This window comes from Oncorhynchus gorbuscha, linkage group LG15 (genome assembly GCF_021184085.1).
Source record: "Oncorhynchus gorbuscha isolate QuinsamMale2020 ecotype Even-year linkage group LG15, OgorEven_v1.0, whole genome shotgun sequence".
NCBI lineage: Eukaryota > Metazoa > Chordata > Actinopteri > Salmoniformes > Salmonidae > Oncorhynchus > Oncorhynchus gorbuscha.
This window is the reverse complement of record NC_060187.1, coordinates 42,966,554-42,978,081: the sequence shown is the minus strand read 5'-3', so window position 1 is coordinate 42,978,081 and position 11,528 is coordinate 42,966,554. Positions and strand designations below refer to the sequence as shown.

Genomic DNA, 11,528 nt, shown 5'->3' with positions numbered 1-11,528 from the left:
GATAGTCCATCTATAAATGCTCTACAGACTATCAGTAACATTTCAACTAACTAACTAACTAACTAACTAACTAACTAACTAACTAACTAACTAACTAACTAACTAACCTAACTTAACCCTAACCCTTGCTCTAAACCTAACCTTCAACCTTATCCTAACCCTAATCTTAACCCTTACCCTAACCCTGTTTTTAACCCACCCTAACCCTTATTCTAAACCTAACCTTAACCTTAGCAAGCAGTTGCTTGTCAACAAGATAGTCCAGATAGTCATACAATCTATCAAATAAAATGTGACCGATATCTCAACCAGTATATACTGAGTGTACAAACATTAAGAATACCTTCCTAATATTGAGTCCTAACCCCCCACCACTGCCCCTTTGCCCTCCGAACAGCCTCAATTCATCGGGGCATGGATTCTACAAGGTGTCGAAAACGTTCCACAGGGATGTTGGCCCATGTTGACTCCAACACTTCCCACAGTTTTGTCAAGTTGTCTGGATGTCCTTTGGGTTGTGGACCATTCTTGATACACCCTGAAAACTCTTTAGTGTTAAAAACCCAGCAGCGTTGCAGTTCTTGACACAAACCGGTGCATCTGGCACTTACTACCATACCTCGTTCAAAGGCACTTGCCCATTAATGCTCTGAATGGTACACATACAGTACATGTACACAATCCATGTCTCAGTTGTCTCAAGGCTTAAAAATCCTGTCTCCTCCCCTTCATCTACAATGATTGAAGTGGATTTAACAAGTGACATCAGTAAGGGATCATAGCTTTCACCTGGATTCACCTGGTCAGTCTACAACCTGACCATCATGTTGATGTCATTACAACCCATTTTGCCTGCTGGAAGAACTAATCAGTTTAGCAAATAAATAGGAAAACGATATAAAGGGAACCAATATGCAGCCCGAACTGATACTAACCATGCCTCAAAAGTCTTCAGTCATCTATAATGTTAGAAAATGAATTTGATTGATGAGTATGTTCCTGATCAGGTTGTCAATTGGGTAGACCTCTCGTGTACTGTGTCGTGTCTGTGACTATCATTAAATGTTATTTGATCAAATCTCTATGTGTAATTATTACGTAATTAATCTAATCATGTAAAGTTGAATTGTAACGTCTGTTGTCGGGAGAAGGAGAAGACCAAGGTGCAGCGTGGTAAGTATTCATAATACCTTTTAATCAATACGAATACTTGAACAAAAAAAACAACAAACGAACAGTTCTGCAAGGTGCAATACACAAAACAGAAAACAACTACCCACAAACACCAGGTGGGAACAAGCTGCCTAAGTATGGTCCCCAATCAGAGACAACGATTGACAGCTGCCTCTGATTGGGAACCATACCAGGCCAAACACATAGAACTATAACACACAGAACAAACATAGAATGCCCACCCCAACTCACGCCCTGACCAAACTAAAATAGAGACATAAAAAAGGAACTAAGGTCGGGTTGTGACATTAATAAACTAGGAAGTCGGGGCACCACGGTGCCACGACTTCCGCCGAAGTCGGTCCCTCTCCTTGTTCGGGCGGAGTTCAGGCTGTCAATGTCACCGGCCTTCGAGCCATCGCCGATCCACTTTTCATTTTCCATTTGTTTTGTCTTTGTCTTACACACCTGATTTCATTCCCCAATTACTTGTTCATTATTTAACCCTCTGTTCCCCCATGTTTGGTTGTGAGTAATTATTTATTGTATTGTGGTCCGTATTTGTGGCCTTGTATTTATAAGACGTGTATTGGGATATATTTGAGTAAAATTGCTTTCATTACTCATATCTGCTGTCTTGCGCCTGACTCATCTCACCAGTTACACACAGACACTTTACACACGGGAAAACGTTTATAGAGTCTCTATTTCCTGAATCGACTCTTCAGATATTTTCATATCTTATCGAGTACAGTCTTGTATTAATGTATTATTACCTTATCAGTTCTCATTACTGAACGTCACAAACCCTTGGATATCTGCATGAACCCTAGCCTCCAAAATGTATCAGCGATATACAAATTGGCTTAATTATTTATTTACTAACTAACTAAACAAATCACAGAAATACATAAACAAACAATATAGTTATTGGTTACTAACACAGTGCATTGATAAGTCCCTAGTGGGCTAAATCGGTATGACGGCTTGGTAGACAATGGAAAGGGGTGGGGACGGATAAAAAGCGGAAAATACTAAATGGATTCACTACACACAGTTGATAATTATATTCAGTGTAATGCTAATCCTTTGCACATGAGAGTGTCGCTCATTCGAAAAGAATTGCAATGTATATATTTGTAACGTTTGTCGTCGGAAGGAGACCAAGGTGCAGCGTGGTAAGTGTTCATGATTCTTTAATTACTCAGAACACCAAACAAAAACAACAAAAAGAATAACGAATGTTATGTTCAGCAGGCTTCACAGAGCAAACAAAAAACAAGATCCCACAAACACCAAAAGGAGAATGACAACTTATATGTGATCCCCAATCAGAGACAACGATAAACAGCTGCCTCTGGTTGGGAACCACACTCAGGCAAAAAACAAAGAAATAGAAAACATAGAAATAAAGAAACTAGAATGCCCACCCTAGTCACACCCTGGCCTAACCCAAATAGAGAATAAAAGCCTCTCTATGGCCAGAGCGTAACAATATTTGCACCCGTATGCCTTTGTTGTCTTCTCTGTTGGAATCGCCGGTCCGTCTGCTGGCAGTCAATTCATCAGAGAGTCTCTGGTTAACTTCCCGAGAAGTCACAAAGTCTTTCATAGTTGTCACTTTCTCTGCGGCTCTGGATAGTGTCTGTTGTAATGGATACATCAGGCATAAAGATGGTCGTTCCATAGAATAGATGTTTCCGCGGTTGTCGGTATTCTCGTACTAGCCTTACGTAATTTCCAGCTGCAGACCAGTAATTCTACGTCTAGGATTTGCTCTCATTTTGTAGTAATCGATAGTCTCAGAGTTGAACCATTTCCAGCCGTGAAGCCAACGCTACACTCTTTATGGTCTCTGCGGCCTATAGAGTTGTAGTTCTTAACCATTTCACATGTAGCGTCAACTGCATGTTTTCTAGTCTTCTTAACCAATTGAGATATCTGGATTACCGTGGGTCTCTTTGGCATGAAATTTACATTTTGTCATGGGTGGTTTTATACTCTGGAGTAGAAAAGGGTGGTTCCATGATGCCTGATGTACTGTCTGGCTCACGGAGGTGTGGCCACTGACTAGTTAAACTTTATATGAAAATCCACACTCTCATTTAGAAGGCGAGCATCACATTACATCTTTTCACAAATAGTTTCATATTTACTCATTCATTTTATCCAACATCTAGATGTACATCTGATCATTGAAAAGTGTACACAAACAGAGGTACAGTAATGTGGATCTCCTGTCTTTCATGAGGTCACCAAATGAAACAACTTCGTCATGACCGTCCCTTAAGTGTCCACGGACCACTCCCACATTCTCAAAAACAGAAATATTGTTTAATTGTTCAAACTTTTGATGACCAAGGGTCTCTCTGTGTTCCACAGTTTACATTCCAATCTCGAACACGACAGAGCATATGGGCAGCGTATTTTATGACCATCATAAAACAGCCGACTTCCCACTCTCCCCCTCTACGAGAGAGAGCACCCTCTAGAGCGAACCCACTGTTACCGGATCCTTCAGATCTTCACAGGAGAGTTATAACAACTGTGTACATCACACCTTTTGTAAAAGGAAAAAGGTACTCATTTACTTGAACCCTAATTTACCAGTGTCTGAATGGAAAGCTGAACTCATTTGCGTTGGTGGATTTGTGTGTTGTATGTCTTGTTTGCCAGTGGTGGAACTAGCAGATGTTGGTTACATTGCAGTGCAGGCACCCCTGAGGTTTTGTGGTGCATGCATCTTGACTGGATTTCATGACTTCCAGTACATTTATCCTAGCTCTCTCCCTACCCCTCAGCATCAGAGAAGCCTCCTCCTTGTCCCTCGCTGGAAAAGCAAATCAAGAATCCCTGACTTCAATGGTGATGTCAGAAAGGAAACAAAATGACACTACATTTGACTGTCTATTCAACTCTCTCTACAAACAGCTATCTGTCAGAGGATAAATGAAAAGGGAAGGCTTGGTGTTGGTGAGGCTTGTAGGCATCTCTTTCCCAAGATGTTGACGTTTCCTTGTTTTTTTGGACATGCACTTGAAGGTTGGCAGGAAACAAGGTGACGCATTACTTGTTCCCTTGCAAGTCACCTTTGATGGTTGAAATTCAACTCTGGAAAAACGTTGCTGTGTGTTTAAAGTCTTAGCTAGGTTGAAGAAACTGAGACCACACTGAATATTTCAACATGTCCTCAATACACTGATTATACCAAACATCAGGAACACCTTCCTAATATTGAGTTTCCCTCGGAACTGCCTAAATTTGTCGGGGCATGAACTCTACAAGGTGTCAAAAGCATTCCACAGGGATGCTGGCCCATGTTGACTTCAATGCTTCCCACAGTTGTGTCAAGTTGGCTGGATGTCCTTCGGGTGGTGGACCATCCTTGATACACACGGGAAACTGTTGAGTGTGAAAAACCCAGCAACGTTGCAATTCTGGACACAAACCTGTGAGCCTACTACCATACCCTGTTCAAAGGCACTTTAATATTTTTTCTTGCCCATTCACCCTCTGAATGGCACACAATCCATGTCTCAATTGTCTCGTAGCTTAAAAATATTTCTTTAACCTGTCTCCTCCCCTTCATCTATACTGATTGAAGTGGATTTAACAAGTGACATCAATACGTGATCATAGCTTTCACCTGGAATCCCCTGGTCAGTCAATATCATGGAAAAGGCAGGTGTTCCTAATGTTTTGTATACTCAGTGTAGCGCTCTTAGTGATGTCTTTTGGTTTCAGTTGAAAAACAGCATTGTTTTCTATATTTGAGGTGTGATTGAGGTACATACAAAACAAGCTAACATTGCTGTGAGGAGGGAAAATAAAGGGAATGCTTGTGTTTGGTCAGTGACCTCTTCTACTGCTGAGATAGTGGAGGCTGCTGATGGGAGGATGGCTCATAGTAATGGCTGGAATGGAGTCAAATGAACGGTATAAACCAAATGGGAACCACATGTTTGATACGATTCCATTGACTCCATTCCAGACATTATTATGAGCCGTCCTCCACTTAGCAACCTCCACTGTCTGAGAGGACTGTAAAGGTCAGAGGTCAGGGGTTGTGACCTTCTGTAAAGTTAATCAATGATGGTTCATCAGCTGTACTACAAAGGACAGGAAGTGGGACTAGGGCAAACAGACACAGAGGTAGCTTCAGGTTACAACACCATTTTGAGTTCAGTACAACAATCCCTGAAGATGCTTTTGTAATGACACTGCACTTTTGAGTAATTTCAACTTCTTTATGGAAAAGTATATCAAGACATTTAACTTTCTCCTTAAATACCTGCATCTGTTGTGTCTTTTAAAAGGTTACTTGTTAAAAAATGTATTTATGTTTATAATCTTTTTTTTTTCAGGGAGTCATTTCATGTGTTGTATGTGGGTACAGTGGCAGCTTCCCCTCATACTATTTAGCTCTGTCTGGTATTGTGACCCTCTCTTTTGTAAACAGAATTAATTGTAATTTTATATTGCACATTTCTGCATGAATGTCCAGCAGTCGCATATATTATTTTGTTTACGGTAACCATTAAACAACATATCCCAATATCATAGTAAACAACTGAATCAAAAACTCTCACCACATAAGAATTCTGACCTGCCTTTATTAATAAAGGACATTACTTTCACTAGTTTTCTTTGTAAAAAGCAGCCATGTATTATTCACATTATATTATTGTCTGATTGATTCTGTGGTCTGATTGTCTGATCAAGGGTCAGATTGTGCTTTTGATCCAATTTCTTTACATTACTGAAATAGGTCTGACTGGGTTTAAACCAAAAACATGTATAGCTAACGGCAGAAGCACTGGAAACAAAGGCCATCCTAAAACAATCAGGTAACTTGCAGTAACACTGTTCACCACATGCTGTTGCACACAGTAGGAGAGATGTTCACAGTGTTCACAATAAATACATAAATAAATAAGTAGATATGTACTGGCTGGGACGATGATTTAAGTCTGAGACTTTGGTGAGCTATTTACAGAATCCCCATACAGTGTGATATGACATAGAAAGCACCATTTCCTTCAATAGAAAGGTACTCATTTGGTAAACATCAAACTGCACCTTTCCCCAGCAAGGAATGGGAGACTCCATCATGTCTAAACAGAAGGCTGGACCATGAGGGGAGATCAGATGCGTTTTGTGGATGGGGTGGGGACCTTTTTTCCCCTTCACTGGTGTAGTAGTTTGCGTGCTACTCTGCTTTCTTGGACTTCCTCTTGCGGGTGCCTTCGCCAAACTCTTCCTTGGTTTTGACTGGTGAGACAGGGGCGACAGGGGCAGGGGCAGCATGGTGCTCCTCCTCACCACCTCCAAGAGGGGAGCCAAAGAGCAAGTGGCACACCCAAGACTCGATGAGGACGAAGGGAGAGCCGTGAGAGTGGCGGGCGGTCAAAATCACCTGAGTGAAATAGAAATCATAAGTGTGAAAATATTTACTTAGTTTGTGCAATTATCTAGTTGAGACAACAAAATCGCTATAGAGTAGGATCCCTATCAAGTTTGTTTAATTGCTGATACTAATAGCAAACAATAGGAAGGAAGAGGTATGTAGTACAGCAGTAGGGATGAGACCAATTCCATTTAAAAATCTGTTCAGAATATGAACTGGATATTGACAATTATTCTACAAAATGATTTGTGTTAATTAATTTGCACAATTTCTTGAGTTAAAGCATATTTGCCCCAAACCCTGTATAAACATATGATGCACACTCTCTAGTATAGACACCAGGACCTACCTTTGTAGTAGCCATGAACGCAGTGAAAAGACAGATGAGGGTGGTCTTGGACACAGGAAGCAAGTGTGTCTCCTGAAGTGTAAACAAAATGGCTCCGTACAGACTGGCTTTAGTAGGGCTGGAGAGGGAAAATATTATGCACATCAGACAAAGTCACAATATTTCTCTTGATAGAAAATATCCATTGTTATACATTTGTCAGCTTTAAAATGCATAGTTCAGCCCCATTTACACATGTATGATTTCTTATAGATACCTGGAGAATCAGTAAATGCATTCGATTGCCTTCAAATACAGTTGTGCAACTAGCTGATACCTTCAGAAGTTGTGGGTGTAAATATCAATATCGGATTATTTGCTGTAATAGGAGTACATTGTCTTGCTGTCAGAAACTAGAGCTGGGAACCCCGTAGGTCGTCCTGAAACAGCTTAGGTTTCTAACAGCCAGACATTTTCTGAAAATCGTCTCCTGCTTGAGGAGGCAGCAAACAAATGTCGACGGCTGACATCAACCACAGAGTCGTGAGGAAAATCAACTCACAATGACATGTTGAGGATTTCATTGGTCTCGGGCCTCCACACACCACGCAGCAGTTGCTCAAAATTGGAAATGAGAGCCACTCCTGACCCTGGGAGGATATAAATAGAAAGTAGAAACAATTAGGACAAAAGGTCTGTATCTCGCTTCTTTACAAAATGGACACACACAAGGAAAGTCCTACAGGTTGCACTAGTAGCTATGGGGGGGGGGGGTGCAGGGAGACCCGAACCTTTGACGTAGCCGATGATGACCATGATGAGGAAGCCGTTATGGTAGGCATGATGGGCATGGTGCACACCAGCTGCGATTTTACGAGTGCGGACAACCTCCTTTAAGGCTACCAGCACCAGCTTTACAGGCAGGAAAGCCACACATTTGTAGAACAGGTTAAGAGGGCAGAAAAAGACGAGGTACCTGTTGTTACATTTTAGTGAACGAGAGAGAAACAAAAGAGTACATTTTAATAATGTTGTGGCAGTTTGTTTTTTTACTTGACAACTACATTTCTAAATCATTTTGAAATAATTACTATCAATGTTGCACCAAATTCAATTTGGCCTATTTCAACAATCCTAGGCATATATAGACACAGGTTTTGCACTTTCTAAAAAAATAAATAATAATAATGTATGTAGATAAGCACATTAACCATTTAAAGGATCTTACCAAATAGCGGAGGCGAGGAGGATGTGGCTGTTGTATTGGAAATAGTCCAGGGGACAACCGCCGAGCAGAACGTCTGCTAAGATGTAGCTCCCAAAGCAGTAGAGCATGGCACAGAGCCATGAGGCCACAGGGCTCTTGCGAGCCACCTCTACTGACCCTGCAGAAGAATCAGGATTTAAATATATTCTCCACGTGAAGTCAGACTGGTAACACGTTATCGTAACATTCATAAATTAAAAATGCTTCATAAATAAATACTCGTGATTTGTAATGCTTATAATGCTTAGAAATGTTTCTGGACGTTAGTAAAATAAATAAATAAATATATATATTAATAATATAAAATGTTCCCATTTTTTTCACAAATAAAATCCCCACACCAGATACAAACATACACATACGAACAACAATTTACAGACGCACACAAACTTGGATATTAGTAAATCATGAACTACACATTTATTAATAGTTTATCAATTGTTTAATAATGCTTATTCATCAAAGTTATTATAAGGTATTACCGTGTGTGTGTGTGTGTGTGTGTGTGTGTGTGTGTGTGTGTGTGTGTGTGTGTGTGTGTGTGTGTGTGTGTGTGTGTGTGTGTGTGTGTGTGTGTGTGTGTGTGTGTGTGTGTGTGTGTGTGTGTGTGTGTGTGTGTGTGTGTGTGTGTGTGCGCCATTATGTTTTGGTTGGTTCTTCCTTAGCTCTCATCCCCACATCAAATGTATACCAGCAGTATACTATTATAGTAATAATCCACTCATGTCACTCCCACCATTGAGTGAGTTACTCAAGGGCAACGTTACAGCACACACCCCACGAGAAAGTCTCTGAATCCTTTTACTCATCCATTACTCAGTTATTAATTAACTCTACTCGTTTGTGTTACTGGGACGAAGAAAGAGAAATCAAGTTTTTCACTTCAACCAAAGTCATTTTAAAAAGCCACATCTACGATAATAGGGTGTTTTAAATATCTATGGATCGTTGTAAGATTGTGGAGTAACGTGTGTCCCCCTATTGGGCACCAGAACGGTCAAGATCTAAAATAACAGGTGTGATTCTGGGTGTAGGAGTGATTTGCCTGCTGTTTGACAGAAAACTGATCCAAAGAAATGCACCCTAAAAATACACGCTGCTCTATTGCTTTCCTGCCTCACAAAGCAACTGGCAGGCCTGACATAAACCTTGACCCTCAACACCCCAGCCTCCAAACTCATTCATGAGGAACCAAGGAACCACTGATAACATGTGACTCAGAGATTGGTTTACATAGGTCTAGGAGCTCACGAGGCTTCTTTGAACCATTACTGGAGAGAGAAAAAAACGTTCCACCTGTCTTTACTAAGATTTGGCCAAAAAGGCAAGGTAGGGAATGAGAGTATTTTGATACCGGGTTTTATAGACCACTGTCATTTACTTGTAACACGAAAATGTGTCAATGAGTAAATAATAAAATATTGAAGTAATTTAAAACTTATTCCACAATGAACAAATGCAATTTCTTCATTCAGTGTACCTTTACTTGTGTGAATACGGGATGTCCAGAAGGTTAGAACAGTGCTGGGATTGTATTAGACATGTTCATTTCGAGGCCAACATACGTGCTTTTGGACATATTTTTGGTCTCTAAGAGGCTTGGCTGCATATATTCTGGAGTATTGTAAACTTCACTTTTGATTAATACAATGTCAATGAGGTCTTACAAACACAATTACAAACGGACTGTGAACAATCCTACTCCGAAGCAAACGGAGACTTTCTGCAGTGTGTAGCCAGCCCAGAGACATCTATTTAAGGACATTCTATTTATTGCACGGGGGCCAAAGCTTTGGTATGCAACGGGTCTCTTCAGATTTCATACAGGAGACCCTTTCTGTTTAAAGGGTTAAATGTTGGGAAATATTAAAGGAAACTGGATTAATCTAACTCCTGTAAGGGTTTCTTAATTCCTCTCTCAAAGTAGGCCAAGCTGCTGCTGCAAATGTTATTCATAGGACAAATTCAAATTCCTCTCAAGTTATCAAAAGTTCATTACGATTTCTATAGTAGGCCTATGTATAAATTGACAAATTAATGTTTGTATTGGTACATGTATCTATTGGTGTTATAATTTTGGGGGGTTGACAACCCATATAGCCTAGGTTATAACCTATTCAACGTTGACCTGTATTATATTCAATAGCCTACCTAATTACAGACTACTCAGACTCACAATTATAAATCCATTACAACTAATGATTTCATTTTTTAACATGAATGTAGGGAAAAAAAATACCACTAACCTGGTTCATACTTGAGGTAGAGTATGGACACGATGTAATAAGCAAGATCAAAAACTGGAAACATTCCCATTTTTGAGAAATTTTGGGCAACGTCGCCCAAATTGAGGACTTCCAACACGTCCATGATTTAAGATCTATAACACTACCGCGTGTATTTTATGATCACTGCGTAACTAGAATGTCAGTTGTCCGGCGACTCGCCACGAAGCTCCACGTCTTCACGAGTAAAAAGACTGTGACACTCAAGCCCTCCTATTAATATACCTCATCTGCACAGCTTTATAATTTGTTCTCGGCCGAGCGTTTTTTCTATTCCAGCTGGTCTTATTTGTCAGCTCCCCATGTAATTCGTCGCTACGGTTGAAAAATGACAGATAGGCTTTTATTTTTGGGTCCCCAATTTTGATCAGATATTCAGCTATATACATGATTTAATCTAATCTTTGAACGATAACTGGCCTAAGAAATATATTTGCGATTTGCCATAGTGCTCTGCAAATAACACAGAGAGAGAGAGAAAGAAAGAGATGACACGATGCGCATGTCACTATACAGGTTTACGGTTTATTTTACGATAACACGTTTTTCTATAGGCCTAAATCGTGGATAACGTTGGCTTTGGAACCTAACGTCAAAAATCAGTGCAGAATCGTATATTGATAGGCTAATAAAAACGATTACAGATTAATAATAATATTTGTATTGAGATAGTCAATTCCACCTGGCACCTGCTTATGGTAGCCTACAATAAAGACATTTGCAATAAATCAGGTATAATATGTTTATGATGTATTATATTCATGTAACCTCGGTCCTTTAGGATTGTATTTGTTTAACAAACTGGCCTAATGATGATAAATGAAGGGTCTGAAGCCTAATTTTATTCATCATGTGCCTCCATAAACCTATGGGGTGGCTGAAATCGTGTGTTCGCGTTGTAGTGCATTTGACCAAGCCAAACCTATGAGATGTAGTTGTAGAAAGAACATATAGCTCTGCAGATTATGTGGTTCCGTGAATATGCTGCGGAATGAGTTTATTGTGAGAAAAAACGGTGCGATAGCTAGTGTAGGCCTACACATTGGCGCACGGGCTTCACTAGTGGCT

The 11,528-nt window shown here is 40.2% G+C and overlaps 1 protein-coding gene across 1 annotated transcript; it reads right to left on the bottom strand.

The window, feature by feature from the left end:
• Nucleotides 1-5,769: 5,769 nt before the first annotated feature.
• Nucleotides 5,770-10,922, bottom strand: LOC123997476 (trimeric intracellular cation channel type A-like). Its single transcript, XM_046301751.1, has 6 exons — nucleotides 10,422-10,922; nucleotides 8,137-8,293; nucleotides 7,700-7,884; nucleotides 7,471-7,558; nucleotides 6,930-7,047; nucleotides 5,770-6,589 (listed from the first exon to the last, which is right to left on the bottom strand). Exons 1-6 carry the CDS (start codon nucleotides 10,543-10,545, stop codon nucleotides 6,383-6,385), a joined length of 879 nt encoding a protein of 292 aa, XP_046157707.1. The 5' UTR covers nucleotides 10,546-10,922; the 3' UTR covers nucleotides 5,770-6,382.
• Between the last annotated feature and the right edge of the window lie 606 nt (nucleotides 10,923-11,528).